Source organism: Moschus berezovskii, chromosome 6 (assembly GCF_049115385.1).
Source record: "Moschus berezovskii isolate FMDL1 chromosome 6, NW_MosBer_1.0, whole genome shotgun sequence".
Taxonomy (NCBI): Eukaryota; Metazoa; Chordata; class Mammalia; order Artiodactyla; family Moschidae; genus Moschus; species Moschus berezovskii.
Genome location: NC_142465.1, coordinates 111,002,059 through 111,021,535, shown reverse-complemented (window position 1 = coordinate 111,021,535; position 19,477 = coordinate 111,002,059). Strand labels below are relative to the sequence as shown.

At 40.7% G+C, this 19,477-nt stretch overlaps 1 protein-coding gene across 3 annotated transcripts in view; it reads left to right on the top strand.

Moving 5' to 3' along the window:
• The window catches only part of KDM5A (lysine demethylase 5A), a 66,251-nt gene that overhangs the window by 22,986 nt on the left and 23,788 nt on the right, over positions 1-19,477 (top strand). For all 3 annotated transcript variants that reach the window (XM_088837420.1, XM_088837419.1, XM_088837421.1), the window contains exons 13-20: positions 986-1,105; positions 4,073-4,267; positions 6,499-6,680; positions 7,036-7,160; positions 9,261-9,411; positions 10,644-10,758; positions 13,445-13,800; positions 17,061-17,199. In XM_088837420.1, the coding sequence (XP_088693546.1) occupies positions 986-1,105; positions 4,073-4,267; positions 6,499-6,680; positions 7,036-7,160; positions 9,261-9,411; positions 10,644-10,758; positions 13,445-13,800; positions 17,061-17,199 (1,383 nt within the window). The remainder of the gene's footprint in view (positions 1-985; positions 1,106-4,072; positions 4,268-6,498; positions 6,681-7,035; positions 7,161-9,260; positions 9,412-10,643; positions 10,759-13,444; positions 13,801-17,060; positions 17,200-19,477) is intronic.

Below are 19,477 nucleotides of genomic sequence, written 5' to 3'. Positions count from 1 at the left end.
TTATAGCCTTTTTTTGCATGAGATAATGAAGTAAAAATATACAATGAACACCTTTTTACTTTTAAATTTAGTTTTGAAAATGACTATTACATTTAAATTGTGCTAATATTTGATAAAATATAAATTCAGTGTTCGCTGCCTGTAGTCAAATAGTTATCATAACCTTAATGAGAAGGGAGATCGGGTGATAGTAATGTTACCTTGTCTTTAAAGAGTTAATTTGTACAGAATCTTGGACTTTTCAAAAGACAGTATTATCATAAAACCAGGAGATTCAGGAAAACTGATTTGAGGATCTCTCTGTATGACATAGGAGCTAATCAGTTAGTTTCCAAAAAAAATTATGCAAAAACAGTGAAATTCATCCTTTCCAACTGTGTACACCATAGGAATAAAAGGAAGAAAAGAAAAATTCTCTTAACTGTAAAAATGTCAAGTTAGGAAACTAGTAGCTCAGTGAGAGGAATAGTTTCTCCTTGAAAATTTCTCTGGGCTGTGAATTCTTGTCATGAATTATTTTATCAGTGACATAATATTATAAGAAGGTGAAACTGACAGCTTCTTCAACCCTGATGTTACTTTTTGGTATGTGTAGAGTAATAGTTTGGAGAAGGCAATGGCACCCCACTCCAGTACTTTCGCCTGGAAAATCCCATGGATGGAGGAGCCTGGTAGGCTGCAGTCCGTGGTGTCGCCAAGGGTCGGACACGACTAAGCGACTTCACTTTGACTTTTCACTTGCACACATTGGAGAAGGAAATGGCAACCCACTCCAGTGTTCTTGCCTGGAGAATCCCAGGGACGGGGGAGTCTGGTGGGCTTCCATCTATGGGGTCACACAGAGTCGGACACAGCAGCAGCAGCGTAATAGTTTATTGTTGTCAAGTTTAAAAAACACTTCTGAAACTGACTGGTGAAATGTCTCCCTTTGCTGTTGTTTTCATTTTGTTTTCTTCTTTCGTATCCTGTTTCTGACTTGGTTTAGGTGTACAGGACCAATCAGTGTGCTGGCGAGTTTGTGGTGACGTTCCCTCGGGCCTATCACTCTGGGTTTAACCAAGGCTACAACTTCGCCGAGGCCGTGAACTTCTGCACTGCTGACTGGGTCTGTTCTATAGCAAGTGGCTGTTGTACGTCTACTAACACCCCTGGAGACACGTTGTAATTGCTGTGTTTGCTTAGCTGGGAGGGAGGGTCTGAGTATTCAGTAGGGATTGGGATGTCTGCTCCAATTTAGAAAGTTCCAGGTAGTTTTTACTTGGAAGATTTTATAGTTCTTCTCATTCGTTACTTTCTTGTTCTGTTTGAATTTTAAATGAGCAGTTGATATTTTCTGCATCTTCTCTGAGAGAACGTAATTCCTCTAGTCTCTGGTTTCTCTGAGCTCTTTTTGGATTTTATAAAGGTGACCAGATCTTTTTTGGGAATTAATCGTACCATATGAAATGGCTAGCTCTGATTTTTATTTTAAAATACCCAGTTCTGATTTTTATCTTAAAATATCCCTTTATTATTTTCCTTCTGATAGACAATTAAGTTGATTTTATTCTTCCTGCCATTTTATGTTTTCTGTATTCTTTTTAAAAAGATTATTTTAAAGGGTAGCCATGATACTGGGATCTCTTTGGGCTACACTTTTGTGTAGATGATGCTGCCATTGATTGCTATTTTGCTTTTAAATGAAGTCGATATAAAAAAATAATTAGTAGTTTTTACATCTTGGTGGTGGGGATGTAAAACTGCAAACTTGTAATACACTATTTGACTTTATTTTTCCTTCAGTGAGACTATTCTGTTGTTTTGTCACTTCTCCTGACATTTTGGGGATTTTTTTTTTTTTTTTGTAATATTGGATCTTATGTTTTCTGTAGGCACCTTAATTTGTTAAACTTCATAATTGGGCTTCCCTGCTGGCTTAGTCAGTAAAGAATCTGCCTGCAGTGGAGACCCAGGTTCAATCCCTGGGTTGGGAAGATGCCATTGAGAAGGAAATGGTTACCCACTCCAGTTTTCTTGCCTGGAGAATCCCATGGACAGAGGAGCCTGGTGGGCTAATTAGTCATATTATTTCCTTGGCTAATGAATGAAACTGAATAATGAACAATCCTACTCGACCTAGTTGTTCTAAAATTCTTACTTGTTAGAAAGTAGCAAGAGCAAGACAGAGCTTGCTTGGACTTTGTCTTGGACTTGCACTCTATTTCAGAAAACTCAGCTTACGTTTATTAAGTGTTTATGATTTACTTGTTCCTTGGCCAGGTAGATGTAGTGTGGAAATGCAGGTGATTCAGAGCTTAGTTGGAAATGATTCTGCCTTTAACATGCTCATTGTTACTGCTGTCTAATCTTGGGCAGCACTTTTTTTTTTTTTTTTTTTACAATAACCCAATTTATTTCATTTTTCCTTTTTATGTGTCCACAAGTTTACAATAAAAATCTATGCTTACATAAATCTATAACAGTTCTTTAATTAAAAATAAAATTCTAAATAAGAAAATACCAAATTATAGCATAATTCATAGTGATCTTTTTTATTGGCACATGAAATAACTGAGCATCTTACAGTTCCTATCAGTTTGTGTGCGTTAGTCACTCAATTGTGCCCGACTCTTTGCGACCCCGCGGACTGCAGCCCATCAGGCTCCTATGTCCATGAGATTTTCCAGGCAAGGATACTGGAGTGGGTTGCCATTTCCTTCTCCAAGCACTTTTAATTTATCTGATCCTAAATTCTTTTTTACCTACTATGTAAAAATGCTAAGATTCACTAAATTACCTCAGACAAGTGAGGTAATACATGTGAAAGCCCTTGATACTCCTTAGGAGAAGAGTGTGATATAATTGAAAAATAAAGCAGCTTTATATCTGGAATAAAGTGATGGTACAAATTTTTATAAGCTACAGTAGACAATCAGTTCTATTTTATGTGGCTTCCTTACTTGTGATAATTAAAAACTGAAAATCCTACGATTTTGTTTTTCTTCTTACTCTTGCTTTAAAGCTGAGAAATGTTTACATATGAGAATTAAGAAAGAATTGTATATTGTTGGTAGACAAGATAAATGCCGAACATGAGCTCAACTTTTCTTTTTTTTTATACATAAGCTCAACATATATTTTCTTGGGAAAGATTGTTTCTTTGGAAGAGTGGGGAAATAGTGCTTGATTCAGAGATAGTACTGTGCTCTGGTGCTCTGATTCCTGTGATTCCCCTCTGCTTCCTCAAAATGGAGGCGAGCTCCAAAAGGTTCTTAGAGGTTGACTTAATTTTTTCTCTGATGTTACAGTTTTCAGATTCAAACAACTTTAGCCATCCAAGTTAAAGGAAAGAAATTGGAGAGAGAGGAAGAGTTTGTGTGGTGTAGATAGTATCGGTTTTATTTAAAGTGTGTTAGATTTTCAGAAGTTATCTTAGAGAGTGTATCTGTTGGCTTATGAAAAGTGATCATTTAGTAATTTATTTCACGTAGGAAAATTAAAGTACATAATCTCATGATTGCACTTTGGATTTTTTCTAGGCCAGACTGGTAGTTTTAAAAATAATTTCTAGATGCTAATATCTAAATAGTCCATATAAAAAATAAGGACTTTGCTTTGGTCCTTATAAAAAAATAGTCCATGTGAACTGTTTAAGTAGTGCTTTTTCCTTCTTTTCCCTTCCATTGTTCCCTCCTTTGTAGTAGCATCTTACGTCCAATTATATCTTTATAGCCTGAAAATTTTTTTCCTTTTCCTGTAAGAGCAGTCCCATGTGACTGGTGTAAAAGAGTTCTGCCTCATTTATGTGTCAAGAAACTCATGCTTCTTGAGGTGCATAACTGTGTAATGAGTGGAAATCAGTTGCTTAGGCTAGAAGCTCAGCATGGCGAATGAGGGGGATTTTCTTTGGGAAGGCCTTCGTGAAATTCTTGCTGGGCGATAAAGGTTTAATATTTACAGTTACCTCTTATGTTCAATTGGACGTTCTTGTTCTGTGTTGTTTATAATAAGAAAAGAGGATCTGGGGTAAGCAGTGGTGCCGGAATGTGTTATAAGCAGGTACTTTAATTTGAGAATCTTGTCTTGTTTTCAGTTGCCCATTGGACGTCAGTGTGTGAGTCACTACCGCCGGCTGAGGCGCCATTGTGTCTTCTCACATGAGGAGCTCATCTTCAAGATGGCAGCAGATCCGGAGTGCTTGGACGTGGGGTTGGCTGCCATGGTGTGCAAGGAGTTGACGCTCCTGACTGAGGAGGAGACACGGTTAAGAGAGTCTGTGGTGCAGATGGTAAGTTTGCTGATTACACTGCTCACGGAATACACTAAAAGTTGAACCTGTAGTGGAGAGAATCCATTTTCATCTTCATTCTCTCTAGAAGTTGAACACAGAAATTGCTAGTTTGGAGATTTCATACCTTTGTTTCTGCCATTTTGGTTTAAGTTGAAGTTTTAGGAATTTTGATGTCAGCATCTCCAGAGTTTTAAAAATGCAGTCTTGTCAGGTAGAATTTCTTAGGTGTATATTTATTTTTAAAATTTTCCTATGTATAGTGTTTCTTTAGGTGAGAAAGATCAAATTCTCCTCTCAGCTTTGTAATTAAACAAAAGTTGTGTTTCTGGTGATTGCAGATTGTCCAAGTTAATCTGTCTTTTCCTCTAGTCTAAGTTTTTAGTGAATATAAGAAGCACCGAATAACCCAGTGTTGGGATTTTGAATGCTTCAAATAAACTAAACATCATATTGAAATGGGAACTAAATGAGAAAATATGTGTCTTCAGCCTGTCTTACCCCATTTTCCCTAATCCTCCCTTCGTAGCTAGCCTCACTGGGTGTGTACCATGCTCCCTCCCTCTCTATATAGCCCACTTTATTTCCCATGATACACAGATCCTTGTGGGATCTTTGTTCCCAGACCAGGGATCGAATCCGTGTTCCCTGTATTGGTAGGCGGATTCTTAACCACTAGATCACCATGGAGGTCCCTTATGGAATTCTTTACTATAAAATTTACCTGATCCTTTAATATGCTGGTGTTTGTTTATTTCCAGTTGGAAGAGGTATGATGCATAGCATTTATCTCCCCCTAAATTTCCTTGTTTTTTTGTGGAATACCTAGAGGGTTAGTGGTCCTTGGAGTATGCTTTGGGAAGAGGTACAGAATCTCTTAAAGCAGCCAGGACTTAGTTGATGGATTAGCATTCCCTGTTTGCCAGCTGTTAACATAAGAAACACCTGCAATGCATTTTGGAACCATTTTTGCATTAAAGTAACTTGTAAAGAAAATACGAAGTGCTGCTATGAGAAAATGAAAAGATAGAGTTCAGCCAAGAGATATCTAGATAAGAAGAAAATATTGAAGGAATTGGGTTGTGTCTGCTAGTGACTAAACTGTTAGATCACTACCTTGTTAAAGTGGAGGAAAAAAAGAAAGATTGCTCTCATAGTGGAATTGGTTTGTAAATACCGTGCTCAGGTAAGTAGAAACTGTAAAGGGGACCCCCTTATTTATCAAATGGAAGCCTTTGTAAAATGCACTTCAGGTGCCCTTACTTTCTTACAATGGCATACCAAATTTGATAAGCTTTCTTTTTGCCCCAGTTTTAGTATTTTTTTTAAATTAAAGTCTAGTTGATTTACAGTGTTTTAATTTCTGCTGTACAGCAGAGTAATTCAGTCACATATACATTCTTAATGTTCTTTTCCATTATGGTTTATCATAGGATATTGAATATAGTTTTCTGTGATATATATAATAGGGCTTTGTTGTTTATCCACCTTATATGCAGAAGATTAGCTTTTCTTTTGATGCCTTGTTGAAATAGATTATACTTTGATTTGCATAGTTTAAGTAATTTTACATCTCTTTATCCTTGAATATGTTTGTACCTATTAGTGTTATTTTCAGACTACTAAAATTTTTAGTTCAAGGGTATATTGTCCCTGGGGACAGTACTTTTTGATTTATCTTATGTTAAATAGAAAACAAAACCACATAAAACATATAGAACTTCATGAATTATTATGTGGCAACCTTTGTTGTCATCACCATATGGGCAAGAAATAGAACTTTATCAGCTAGCCAGTATTTTGTAATAACTATAGGATATAACCTTTCAAAATTGTATATTAAAAAAGGTTTTTAGGGCAAAATATGTTCAAAAAATAATACTAGCAAATAAAGTCTTGGCTTACTGTGCCCCAAAAAACCCTTATCAGCCATCTTCAAACTACCTCCCAATTACTGCTTCCTTTCCTTCCCTCAATAAATGACTTTTAACCTCTGTAGTAAGCATTTCCTGCATTATAAGAATTTTTTATCAGCCACATGTGCATTCTTAGATACTGAGGTTTAGTCTTGTTCATAAAAAATTAGCAATGTTTTTAGAAAATACTTCGAGGATGTGCCATTGAATATCCTATGTTTATGTCGTCAGAGTAGGAAAAAAATTAATAACTTAAGTTCTCTGATGCTTGAAAGACTGGAAAGACTTGATCAGGTGACATCAGTTGTATTTCAGGGTGTCCTCATGTCGGAGGAAGAGGTGTTTGAGCTTGTGCCTGATGATGAGCGACAGTGTTCGGCCTGCAGGACCACCTGTTTCCTCTCTGCTCTCACGTGCTCCTGTAATCCTGAGCGGCTCGTGTGTCTCTACCATCCAACTGATCTGTGCCCCTGCCCCATGCAGAAAAAATGTCTTAGGTATCCAGACGTTTCTCGTAAAGCTTCCATTACCGTCTTTTAAAAATATTAATACTCTTGTTTGTAATGCCCTTCCTTGTGTTTGTTCTGGTTACTTCTTACCGTCCGCCTCCTTTCTTGGGGATCAGCCCATTAAAGTTGGCCCTAAACTTACTGATTAAAATGAGTTGCTTTATCAAGTTGATGTCACACATTCCTTATCTTTCTCTGAATCAAAACTCTGAGCTGCTTACGTTTTTCTCTTTATGTGTACCTGTCCATTGTACTTGCCTTAAGGTGATTGTGTTTCATTGTTAATTTATTTTCAAATTATTGTTGGGTTTTGAAAGTTTTTTGTATGTGATCTTCTTTTTAGATATCGCTACCCTTTGGAGGACCTCCCTTCTCTGCTCTATGGTGTGAAGGTCAGGGCACAGTCCTATGACACATGGGTCAGTCGTGTTACAGAAGCATTATCTGCCAACTTCAATCACAAGAAAGGTTCAGTTTCTTCCATTTTTAAGCAGACACTGAAATGGTTTTCACTTTGAAAGAGATCTTGTTTTGTTTCATGTGTTTTTCCTCCATTAAGGAAAAGTCCTAGGTTTCATAAGAGATTTGAGACCAGTGGGTTGGTTGACTATAGACTTGGTTGACTTCCTGTGTGAAAACTTTTGTTAAGTGATAAAGTTGATATAAAATGAGACAGATTGCTAACAGCAGTTGTATCATATATTTTGGGGAACTGTTGTTACTAGTAGACTCACATTAACAGCTTACTGAGCAATTCTCTCTTTAAGAAAATTGGGAACATTTCATGCAAAGATGGGCACAATAAAGGACAGAAATGGTATGGACCTAAAAGAAGCAGAAGATATTAAGAGGTGGCAAGAATACACAGAAGAACTATACAAAAGAGATCTTCACAACCCAGATAATCACAATGGTGTGATCACTCACCTAGAGCCAGACATCCTGGAATGCGAAAAGAAGTGGGCTTTAGGAAGCATCACTATGAACAAAGCTAGTGGAGGTGATGGAATTCCAGTTGAGCTATTTCAAATCCTGAAAGATGATGCTGTGAAAGTGCTGCACTCAATGTGCCAGCAAATTTGGAAAACTCAGCAGTGGTCACAGGACTGGAAAAGGTCAGTTTTCATTCCAATCCCTAAGAAAGGCAATGCCAAAGAATGCTCAAACTACTGCACGATTGCACTCATCTCACACCCTAGTAAAGTCATGCTCAAAATTCTCCAAGCCAGGCTTCAACAGGATGCAAACCATGTACTTCCAGATGTTCAAGCTGGATTTAGAAAAGGCAGAGGAACCAGAGATCAAATTGCCAGCATCCATTGGATCATCAAAAAAAAGAGTTCCAGAAGAACATCAACTTCACTGACTATGCCAAAGCCTTTGACTGTGTGGATCACAACAAACTGTGGAAAATTCTTAAAGAGATGGGAATACCAGACCACCTGACCTGCCTCCTGAGAAATCTGTATACAGGTCAAGAAGCAACAGCTAGAACTGGACATGGAACAACAGACTGGTTCCAAATCGGGAAAGGAGTATGTCAAGGCTGTATATTGTCACCCTGCTTATGCAGAGTACATCATGAGAAATGCTGGGCTGGATGAAGCACAAGCTAGAATCAAGATTGCTGGGAGAAACATCAGTAACCACAGGTATGCAGATGACACCACACTTATGGCAAAAAGCAAAGAAGAACTAAAGAGCCTCTTGATGAAAAGAGAGTGAAAATATTGGCTTAAAACTCAGCATTCAGAAAACTAAGATCATGGCATCTGGTCCCGTCACTTCATGGCAAATAGATGGGGAAACAGTGGAAACAGTGACAAACTTTATGCTTTTGGGCTCCACAATCATTGCAGATAGTGACTGCCGCCATGAAATTAAAAGACACTTGCTCCTTGGGAGAAAAGCTATGACCAACCTAGACAGCATATTAAAAAGCAGAGATGTTACCTTGCCAAAAAGGTCCGTCTAGTCAAGGCTACGGTTTTTCCAGTAGTCATATATGGATGTGAGAGTTGGACATAAAGAAAGCTGAGTGCCAAAGAATTGATGCTTTTGAACTGTGGTGTTGGAGAAGACTCTTGAGAGTCCCTTGGACTGCAAGGAGATAGAACCAGTCCATCCTAAAGGAAATCAGTCTTGGGTGTTCATTGGAAGGACTGATGCTAAAGCTGAAACTCCGATGCTTTGGCCACGTGATGCGAAGAACTAACTCATCTGAAAAGACCCTGATGCTGGGAAAGATTGAAGCGGGAGGAGAAGGGGACGACAGAGGATGAGATGGTTGGATGGCATCACCGACTCAATGGACATGAGTTTGAGTAAACTCCAGGAGTTAGTGATGGACAGAGAGGCCTGGTATGCTGCAGTCCATGAGGTCGCAAAGAGTCAGACATGGCTGAGCGACTGAACCGAGAAATTCTCAGGATTAGGATCAAGCCACCTGGTCATAAGCTTCAGTTGTATTGGCGGGATTTTCAGAGCTGTGGTGTTTTTGCTAATATGGTTGGTGAGTGGCTTTTTATTTTCTGTAGTGACAGTATATGGCTCTCTTTGTTTTTACAGATTTGATTGACTTACGAGTAATGCTGGAGGATGCTGAGGATAGGAAATACCCAGAGAATGATCTCTTTCGAAAACTTAGGGATGCTGTAAAAGAAGCTGAGACGTGTGCTTCTGTGGCTCAGCTGCTTCTGAGCAAAAAGCAGAAACACAGGTAAGACTGAGAATTCCCTAGTGGTTTTCTGTTTTATTTTGACAGTCTGTGAGGCCATGTTATCCCTCCCCAAGTAATGCCCCAGCCTTGTCTCCTCCTGCTTGCGCTTCTCTTGCTCAGCCTGAACGACCTCCCCCTGCTCGTCATCCTGACTGTGCTCCCCCTGCTCTTCACCCTCACCATGTCCTCTACTTAGGGCCTGCATGTTTGCTCTTAGCTCTTCTTGGGGCTGTGTTCCGGAATACCTAGCTGGCTTATTCACTTGCTTCTTCCAAGTCTTTTTTAGACATCACATTCTTGGAGAGGCCTTCTCTGACAGCCTTGTAAAATTACAGCCTTTTTATTCTTCTTTCCTGCTTTTCTCCTGGTAGACGAATCTACTTACTGTCTTATTTCCTACTTTTCCTACCCTACTGGAAGATATGCTAGAGTAGACTGTGGGATTTTCATCCTTCTCATTTGCTGTGCTTTGAAGCATGCCTGGCACATAGTAGGTGTGTAATAGGTGTTTGTAAATAGATGATACTGCAGGCTGAAGGCAAGTGGCAGCAGAGAGTGACCTGGGTACAGGGGAGGTTATTAAGGAGCATGGTAGTATATGCCCTGGATTTAACGTACTTCACGTGTTTCATTTTCTGTGGCAGTGTTTCATTTAACACATTCCTTGTGTCTAAATGGTTTTTTCTATAGCAGTTCACATTATGTTTTTATTTACTTTGTACATTTTTTAATCTTCTGTTTTATGAGAGACCAGTTATCAGTCAGGACTCCGCACCTGTCACTGGATCTCTGACCCCCGCCTCCCCCGCCTTGGAGAATCTGGCCAAAGCTTAGAGACCCTTTTCTTAGACAAGTGTACGTACGTACAGACGTAATCTGGAGTCAGTTTCACAGGGTTTGTTATCTCCTAAGCCAAGTTAAAGGCCTTTGTTCTACATCTTAAGTTTCCTGAGATGGAGGATTTAGTTTTATGAGTGAACTTAACATTTTACTGTGAGAATTTATTAAATGTTTGAAATGTTTAGTACTTGTAAGGTTGAAAGAACTGTAATTTAGAGAGTTCAATCTTTCAGCCATTAACTGAAGAGCTAAGAATCTCATTTGAAAATGAAATCCCTCAGACACTTGTGTTTTGGGATTTTTGGGGTTAGAATTCTGAAGAGACTAGAAGCCCCTTTGATGTTGGAGTGATTGAATTTTCTTATTTATGTCTCAACATTGTCTGACAACAGGCAGAGCCCAGATGGTGGGAGGACGCGGACCAAACTGACAGTGGAGGAGTTGAAGGCCTTTGTCCAGCAGCTCTTCAGTCTTCCGTGTGTCATCAGCCAAGCTCGACAAGTAAAGGTGGAGTGTCATGTTCTTTTTGGGGTAATATCCTTCCTGTTTTGGGTAAAGAGAATAGTGTGTCTTGATTTGTTTTTTTGTTCTGTATGTTTCTTTTCTCAGAAAAGTGCTGCTGTTTAAGGTTTTTCAGTAGGTAGTAAGAACTCTCTTGGTTTCATTCTTAGTCTTTAATTCCTCCTTTAAAATTCTGGAACTAAGGCTAGTTTGAAAAGATTTTTTCTCTGTTACTTTTAGGCCAGAACCTCCATTTCATGTAGATGTAATTGAAATGCAAAAAATTAGTTAAAGGAATCAATATATCAGTGAATTACTAGCCCAAGGACTTTTGAAAATGCAGGACTCGAAATTACCAGGGTCATCATGGCTTAATGAATATGTAAAATCTCAGTAGTGTCTCTCAGATACGTCAATCTGCATAGTTAGCTTTTGATAAGTTGTGGTGTCTTCTTGTGATTTGGCCAGGGCTGGGTAACTAAAATGGTTTTTGTCAAGGTTATCAACAGTGAAATAAATGTCAGTTGTGTTGTCTGAACCCCATGCCATAGGAGTGTTCTGATTATTGACCATGCTTTCCTTCCTGAGAGATTTTCTTTTCTAAACATCTGACACCACACTGTGGTTATCTCAGATTCATGATTCACAGTTCCTTCCTCTTCAGGGAAGCTGTTTTCTCCTCAGCTTGGCTTCTGGGTTTAGAGTATATTGGGAGTCTTGGCCCTTTCTTCTCGAGGTCCTGATGTCTACTTGGTGGCATTAAATATCACCTGTATCCAGTTGATGCCCAGCTCTGAATGCCTTTCTTCTTTTCTGCAGACTCGGCCATCCAGTTGCAGCCACTGCATTTGCCTGTGGTGGGCTGAAAGGCGTTTTCAGATGAGATGAATCAAAATCCTTGATTGCCTTATTCCCCTTATATACCACATTCAGTTTCAAAACAAGTGCTGTTATTATTGTTGCCTCTAAAATGTCTTCCAGAGTCGACTGCTGGTCATCATCTCCATCACTTAAATTATGCCCTAAACCGTGGGTCTCTGCCCCTTAGATTGCTGCAGCAGCTCCTTAACTGGTCTCTCTTCTTTTACTCTTGTTCCTGAGAGTTCATTTTTCATACAGTAACCAGAGTGATTATGTAAAATAGAAATCAAGTCATATCACTTCCCCATGGTTAAGATCCTCTCGTGGTTCCCTAAAGCCATCAGAATGAAATGCGAAGTGATTGTAATTAATCTACATGGCACTGTGTAATCTGACCTCTGCTTGTTCCTTAACCACTTTTCTCTCGTATCCACTTCGCTCTCCATCATCCACTTTGGACCAAGACACAAGCTCATTCCTTTTTAAAAGTGTTTGCAGTTATTATTTGCCCTTCCTGAACTAGTCTTCCTCTTGTACCTCCTCATTGTAGTTTTGGTTGTGATCATCACTGTGAAGTAATATGCTACCCCCGCCACCTCATCACCTCTGATCATTTTTGTATTGAATTGCCCTGTTTTATAGCACTGAAAACTAACTGGAGCATTATATTCATGTCTTCAGTATCTGGCCACTTACATTAAAACATGTGTTCCTTGAAGACAAGGATGTTGTATTTTCTGTTTAATGCTGTGTGCCTGTACTAGTGCCTACACCTAAGTTAGCAGTCATGAAGTGACTAGTTCAGTTGCTCAGTCGTGTCTGACTCTTTGGGACCCCATGGACGGCAGCACACCAGGCCTTCCTGTCCATCACCAACTCCCAGGGTTTACTTAAACTCACGTCCATTGAGTCGGTGATGCCATCTAACCATCTCATCCTCTGTCGTCTCCTTCTCCTTCTGCCTTCAGTCTTTCCCAGCATCAGGGTCTTTTCAAATGAGTCAGCTCTTCACATCATGTGGCCAAAGTATTGGAGTTTCTGCTTCAACATCAGTCCTTCCAATGAATATTCAGGACTGGTCTCCTTTAGGATGGACTGGTTGGATCTCCTTGCAGTCCAAGGGACTCTCTAGAGTCTTCTCCAACACCATAGTTCAAAAGCATCAATTCTTCTTTCTTTTTAGTCCAACTCTCACATCCGTACATGACTACTGGAAAAACCATAGCCTTGACTAGACGGACCTTTGTTGGCAAAGTAATGTCTCTGCTGTTTAATATACTCTATGCTATTGCTAAGTTGCTTCAGTCGTGTCCGACTCTGTGCGACCCCATATAGACGGCAGCCCACCAGGCTCTGCCTGGGATTCTCCAGGCAAGAACACTGGAGTGGGTCGCCATTTCCTTCTCCAATGCATGAAAGTGAAAAGGGAAAGTGAATTTGCTCAGTCGTGTCCGACTCTTCGTGACCCCATGGACTGCAGCCTACCAGGCTCCTCCGTCCATGGGATTTTCCAGGCAAGAGTACTGGAGTTGGGTGCCTAGGTTGGTTATAACTTTCCTTCCAAAGAGTAAATGTCTTTCAGTTTTCATGGCTGCAGTCACCGTCTGCAGTGATTTTTGAGCCCCAGAAAATAAAGTGACTTAATCATATTGAAAAGGGGTGTGTAAGTAATTACAGAGAAGCATATTTATGTCTTTATCATATGTCTGTTTGGTGCTATGATGGTGAGATTATTAAATAGTCTAGAATTTGGTAGTTTGCCAGAACCATGTGTATTCCATACTCATTTTGTATTTTCTAAGTTTGTTCTTTATTCCTTTGACCTTTTCAGAATTTGCTTGATGACGTGGAGGAGTTTCATGAGCGTGCTCAGGAGGCCATGATGGACGAGACCCCAGACTCATCCAAACTCCAGATGTTGATCGATATGGGCTCCAGTCTGTATGTGGAGCTCCCGGAGTTAGCTCGGCTAAAGCAGGAGCTGCAGCAAGCTCGCTGGTTGGATGAAGTAAGACTGACGCTGTCAGACCCACAACAGGTCACCTTGAATGTCATGAAGAAGTTGATAGACTCTGGGGTAGGCTTGGCACCCCACCATGCTGTGGAGAAAGCGATGGCCGAGCTTCAGGAGCTCCTCACGGTCTCTGAGCGATGGGAAGAGAAGGCCAAGGTCTGCCTACAGGCAAGGTGAACACATCTATTGGTGACTGTCCCCTCTTTAAGTTGTAGGTTAGAAAGTAGAGAGGGAGGAGGAACATAAAGGTCTGTTGAGTTGAATGTCTTGTGCCTTCCCCGGGTGGTCACTAGGTTATCAAGTGGGTCTGTCTGTACACGGACAGTTTCAAATCTTGTGAGCACACTGTGTGCAGAGTCCTTTGTTAAGTACTTCAGTAAGTGATACAAAATAGTGTTTTGTTCACAGCCTCACCGTTACTGTTATTCTAGTTAGGAGCTAAGAAATACAAAGCCCTGCTGCAGTATGTTGTTAACTGAGAAGAACAGAAAAATGCTAGAATCAGAGGGGGAAAGATCATTGTAGCTTGGATGGTTTTAAGAGACGCTTGAGAGAGGAGAACATAAGTCAAGCCTTGAAGAATGAGTTGGATTGAAGTGGGAGGGGAGGTAAGAGAAATGTCCTGCTGCTGCTGCTAAGTCGCTTCAGTCGTGTCCGACTCTGTGCAACCCCATAGATGGCAACCGACTAGGCTCCGCTGTCCCTGGGATTCTCCAGGCAAGAACACTGGAGTGGCTTGCCATTGCCTTCTCCGAGAGAAATGTCCTAAGATCAGTTAAAGGAATGTGTCAGTGTGTGCCCAGGTGACAGAAGCTGAGTAGTATTTATTTTACCCCAGCAGGGGATTCACGCGGGGAAGTAGAGGGAGATGAGAGTCAGGCAGGAGAACGGGAGGCATTAGCATCGGCACCCAATAGACTTGCGAGGTTGAAGTCAGGTGTTCGTCAGTTTGACTTCCATGCTCTGTATGAAAGTATTTTTTCACCAAAGATTAATATTAATATAATTTCCTTTGTGAGGATGAGGAAATTGGGATGCTTACAGAGATCACATAGTTGTTAAATAATACAGCTCAAATTTAAAGCCTTTTCCACCTCATTCCAAGGTTTCCATGTGCTTAATTACTTTGCCAGTCACTTATTTTGGATTCATTTGATAGGAAAGTCTGTTCTAAAATTGGCCAGCATAGTGGGGAGAGACAGATGAAGAAGTGAATGAAAAGTGAAAGTGTTAGTCACTCACTCCTGTCTGACTCTTTGCAATCCCATGGACTGTATGTAGCCTGTCAGGCTTCTCTGTCCATGGGTTTCTCCAGGCAAGCATACTGGAGTGGGTTGCCATTTCCTTCTCCAGGAGATCTTCCCATAGTTTCAGCAAATTAGTGTCATGAAGAAAATGAAGTTGGTAGAGAGGACTGATGGAGTCAGTTTTCCAGCTCCTGTCGAAGCTCTTCTGAAATGCATCCCTAACAGTCTGCATCCTAAGCGCTGGTTAGCTGTTAACTGCTCCTTTCTGGATCTCTTCCTCCTGGTTTTGGCCTCTCTCTCTGCCTCTTTGAGAGTGCTTTCCCCAGGATTCTGACCTAGGCCACTTCTCTGCTCACTTTGTATACTTCCTTGGAAATTTCATCTCACTTCTTGTCTCCATTTACCATCTTTGTGCAGACTTAACTACAAATCCTCATCTAGAACATGAATTTGTTTTTTTACCTGTAGCTATCATCTGCTTGTTAAATAATTCCAGAGGATGTCCTGTAGGTGCCTCAGACTCCCGTATTCAAAATAACCTTCATCCACTGCTTCCTGTGTTCTCTTCCTTTGTTCCTGTTTTCTTTGAATTAAACCCTCTTTGACTCATTTGAACAAGCCAGAACTCTGGAAATTAGTGTCAGCCTCGCCATCTCATTTCCTTCCCCTCAGACTCAGCTCCCGAGTCCTGCTGATGCTGTTTCTTTGGTGTTTTTCTCTTTCATTCTTTTTCTTTGGGCTGTTGTTACAGCTGGCTTAGCACACAGCACCAGGTTCTGTCTATAACCTCACCCCTCTGTCATCCATTCTTCACAGTGAAATTAGTATTTTCCCAAAGTGCAGAAGTGACAGTTTGACTTGCCTGCTTAAAGCCCATCACTGTTTCCTAATTCCCTTGGGGTGAAGTTCAGACTTCCGCAACCTGACTTTTTGTAATCTAGCCCCTTGCTTAAGTATCTACCATGACCCCTTGCCGTTCTTTTTCTTGTGTTCTGTGTACCAGACATAATGACCCTCCCTCCCTGCGTCAACCCTGGGGTATACCTTTCCCCTCTGTCCACCTACCATGATGCACCTCCACCACCCCTCCCCTGGCCTGGTCCTGGCATTCCTGACTAATTCCTATTCAGAAAGGAGAGGCCAGCTTAGAGGTCACTTCTAGGAAGCCTTCCTTACTGCCAAGTCAACCAAGTCCCCCTACTGTATATTCTGACAGCATCTTCCTTTTCCTTTATTATTGCAGTTATGGTGTATTGTAACCTCCCCCAAGATTAAAAGGTTTCATGAAGGCAAGGACTATATCATGTGCATTAATCGTCCCAAGGACATAGCCCAGTGCTTGGCACATAGTAGGGTTCATGGGTGCTCAAACTGTTCCCACTCTCAGTGGTTTCCCATTGCTCACATAGACCTTAATTCACAGCCCTGAAGACCTCTTAATCTGTATCTTTCTTTTCTGCCAGATTCCCCTCCTTCTTGCTGTTATTCCCACCCCGCCTCCCGTTCTCACTATCCCTCATCTTAAACTTGTTTTTAACAACTTCAAGTTTTCTCCACATCTTTGTTCATTAAATTTCTGATGTTTTTCCTTTAACCCTTCACACGACCAAATCACACTTCTTATTTAAGGCCCAGTTCAGAACCCTTCTCAACTCTCCCAGGTCAGATTAATCACTATTTCCCTAGTAGTGAACCCATAGTCATTTGTTGTTAGTTCCCAGTACAAGTGTACTTCTTAGAATAAGGTCTGTATTTTGGTCATCTTTGTGTAACGAGGTTTAGTGCTTATAGTTGAATTAAATGTCAACATCGGTGGACTTCTAGACTACTGCTTCCTACCTTGCTGTCTCTTATGCATCTCTGACAGTTTCAGATCCTGTGGGAACTGATAGAGAGGTAGTTTAGTGTAGGAAAGAGCACGGGATCTGACACTGATTCTGAGTCAGTGTTTCATGTGTGCTATTTACTGCATTAAATGACTTTGAGGAAATAATTGAACTTGAGTTAAACTTATCTGTAAAATGGAAATGAAGGTAATAGCTGTTTGCTTCTCTCATAGGCTTATGGTGAGAATTAAGTGAAGTCACATGTATGAAAGTTCTTTTACATGTTGTAAAGTGCTATTTAAGTGTTGGTAGTAGTTTGACTTATCCTCATGTGTCCTCCCTGTTTTTATGTTTATCAAGGCCTCGGCACAGTGTGGCAAGTTTAGAAAGCATCGTGAATGAAGCTAAGAGCATTCCAGCCTTTCTGCCCAATGTGTTGTCCCTGAAAGAAGCCTTACAGAAGGCCCGAGAATGGACAGCTAAAGTGGAAGCTATTCAGGTAAAGAACCTCTTGAGTTGTCCACCGTTCAGGGAATACTGTTTCACACCTGAATCCTTGAAGCCTTTATTTCTATAGTAAAATAATTGTGTACTTGTTCTTTCATCTGATTTTTAAACATGTATTACCTATTTAAACATTACTTGTTTCTGTCGACTTCTTGCTGTGAGAGATGACAGAATTAGCCATTTAATTGATGCTTAGCAGGAGGGAGTTTACTTCCTGCTGTATTTGACTCTCTTGCCATGTACATGAGTAACTTTTTAAAAATTGAAGTATAGTTAATTTACAGTGTTGTGCTTATTTTAAGTGTGCAGCAAAGTGGTTCAGTTTTTTATATATATATATACTCTTTTTCGGATTCTTTTCTGTTATAGGTTGCTACAAGACAGAGTATAGTTCCCTGTGCTATACAGTGGGCCCTTGTTGTTTACCTATTTTATATATATTGTGTGTACTTTAAAAAGAATTATTTATTTTTTGCTGTCATGGGTCTTTGTTGCTTTGCGCGGGCTTTCTCTAGTTGCAGCAAGCGGGGGCTACTCTTCGTTGCTGTGCTTGGGCTTCTCATTGCAGTGGCTTCTCTTGTTGAAGAGCAAGGACTCTGGGGTGTGTGAACTCAGTAGTTGTGGTGCACAGGCGTGTGGAATCCTCCCAGACCAGGGATTGAACCCATGTCCCCTGCATTGGCAGGCAGATTCTTAACCCACTATGCCACCAGGAAAGTACAGGAGTGGGTATATGTTAATCCCAAACTCCTAATTTAGCCCCCTCCCCACTGTCCTCTAATTACTTTTGAAACAAGTAGCAGGAAAAGAAAATGAAACTGACATTTATTGAACCCCACAATACTCTTGGGACTCTCCTGGATTTTGGGGAGTAGACATGGGAGAGAAGGGTGTAAAGACACAACCCGGGACCTCAAAATGGCATATTCTAGTTGAAAAGACATGTATTATATACATTTGTAACTCAAAATAGTGAATTAAGTGCTGGAGATGAAAGTACGCCTGAATACATAAGGTTCCTTCTGAGTTACAGAGACCATTCACTGCAGCGTTTACAGTGGTGAGTATCTTGTAGGACTGGACTGTAAGAGAAGAGAAACCAGCTCTCCCAGTAAACAGCTGTTGCCCTTAGAAAGAGGAGGTGTCATGGTCTAATGACTTTTGTTTTGCTTTCTTTTCAGTTGAGTTTTTCTGGGACCTGCTTAGTTGCTATTCTTTCTGTTCTGTGTTTTAAAATTGTTTTCATCAGGACTCCCCTCTGTTTCATCTTTGACCAGTTTCAGGCAGTTATCAGATGACTGATAATCCTTAGTTGGCTGTTTATGATTGAAGAACTGAGCTGGCAAGTAGAGGTATTTGCTATGGTTTTCCGAGGACTGTTTCTCACCAAGCTCTTCCCTTTGGTGGGAGGATGGACTTGGGGGCTCTTAAAAAGTGAACATTTTCTGCTGTCCTTCAGGGTACACAGGCTGGGAGAGGCTGTGTCCTGGCTTAGCCAGAAGGTGTTCTGTATGTCCGCTTGGAGAGTCGTCCCGTCTGAGGGATCACTGGATTGTCGTCTGTGGGCCACCAACCTGATACTCTGATGTCCTTGCCAGGACCCTGGGATGGATTACTGAATAACTCTTCCATTTCCTGTAATGATTTAATTATTTAATGTCAGTAAATTTAAAGCACTCTTGAGTTTAAAAACTGATTATTTTCATTAAGTGGAAATACTGACACGTTGTTAACTTGGTAGAATATCCTCTCTTGTCTGTAAATGGAGGAGGTTGTCAGAACTAAGACAATGCTCTATAATAGTTGGAAAATTTTTGAAAAGACTTTGAAACAGGCAGAAGAGACTACGATGTCCTTTCAGTGCAGTAGGGGATGTTGTTTAGCGAACCACCCAGGTTTATTTGATTCTCGGATTGTGTGCCTTAGGCTTTCTTTGACCATGCTAATTACAACTCTGTCAATTATTTGAAAACGATAGTAGGAATTTCCCTGGTGGCACAGTGGATCAGAATCCTCCTGCCAGTGCAGGGGACACAGGTTCAATCCCTGGTCCGGGAAGTTTCCACATGCTGTGGATCTAAGCCTACGAGTCACAACTGCTGAGCCCATGTTCTGCAACTACTAAAGCCCACGCACCTAGAGCCTGTGCTCCACAACAAGAGAAGCTACCACAATGAGAAGGCCACTCCCTACAATAAAGAGTAACCCCTGATCTCCACAACTAAAGAAAGCCAGTACAAAGCAACGAAGACCCACTGTAGCCAAAATAA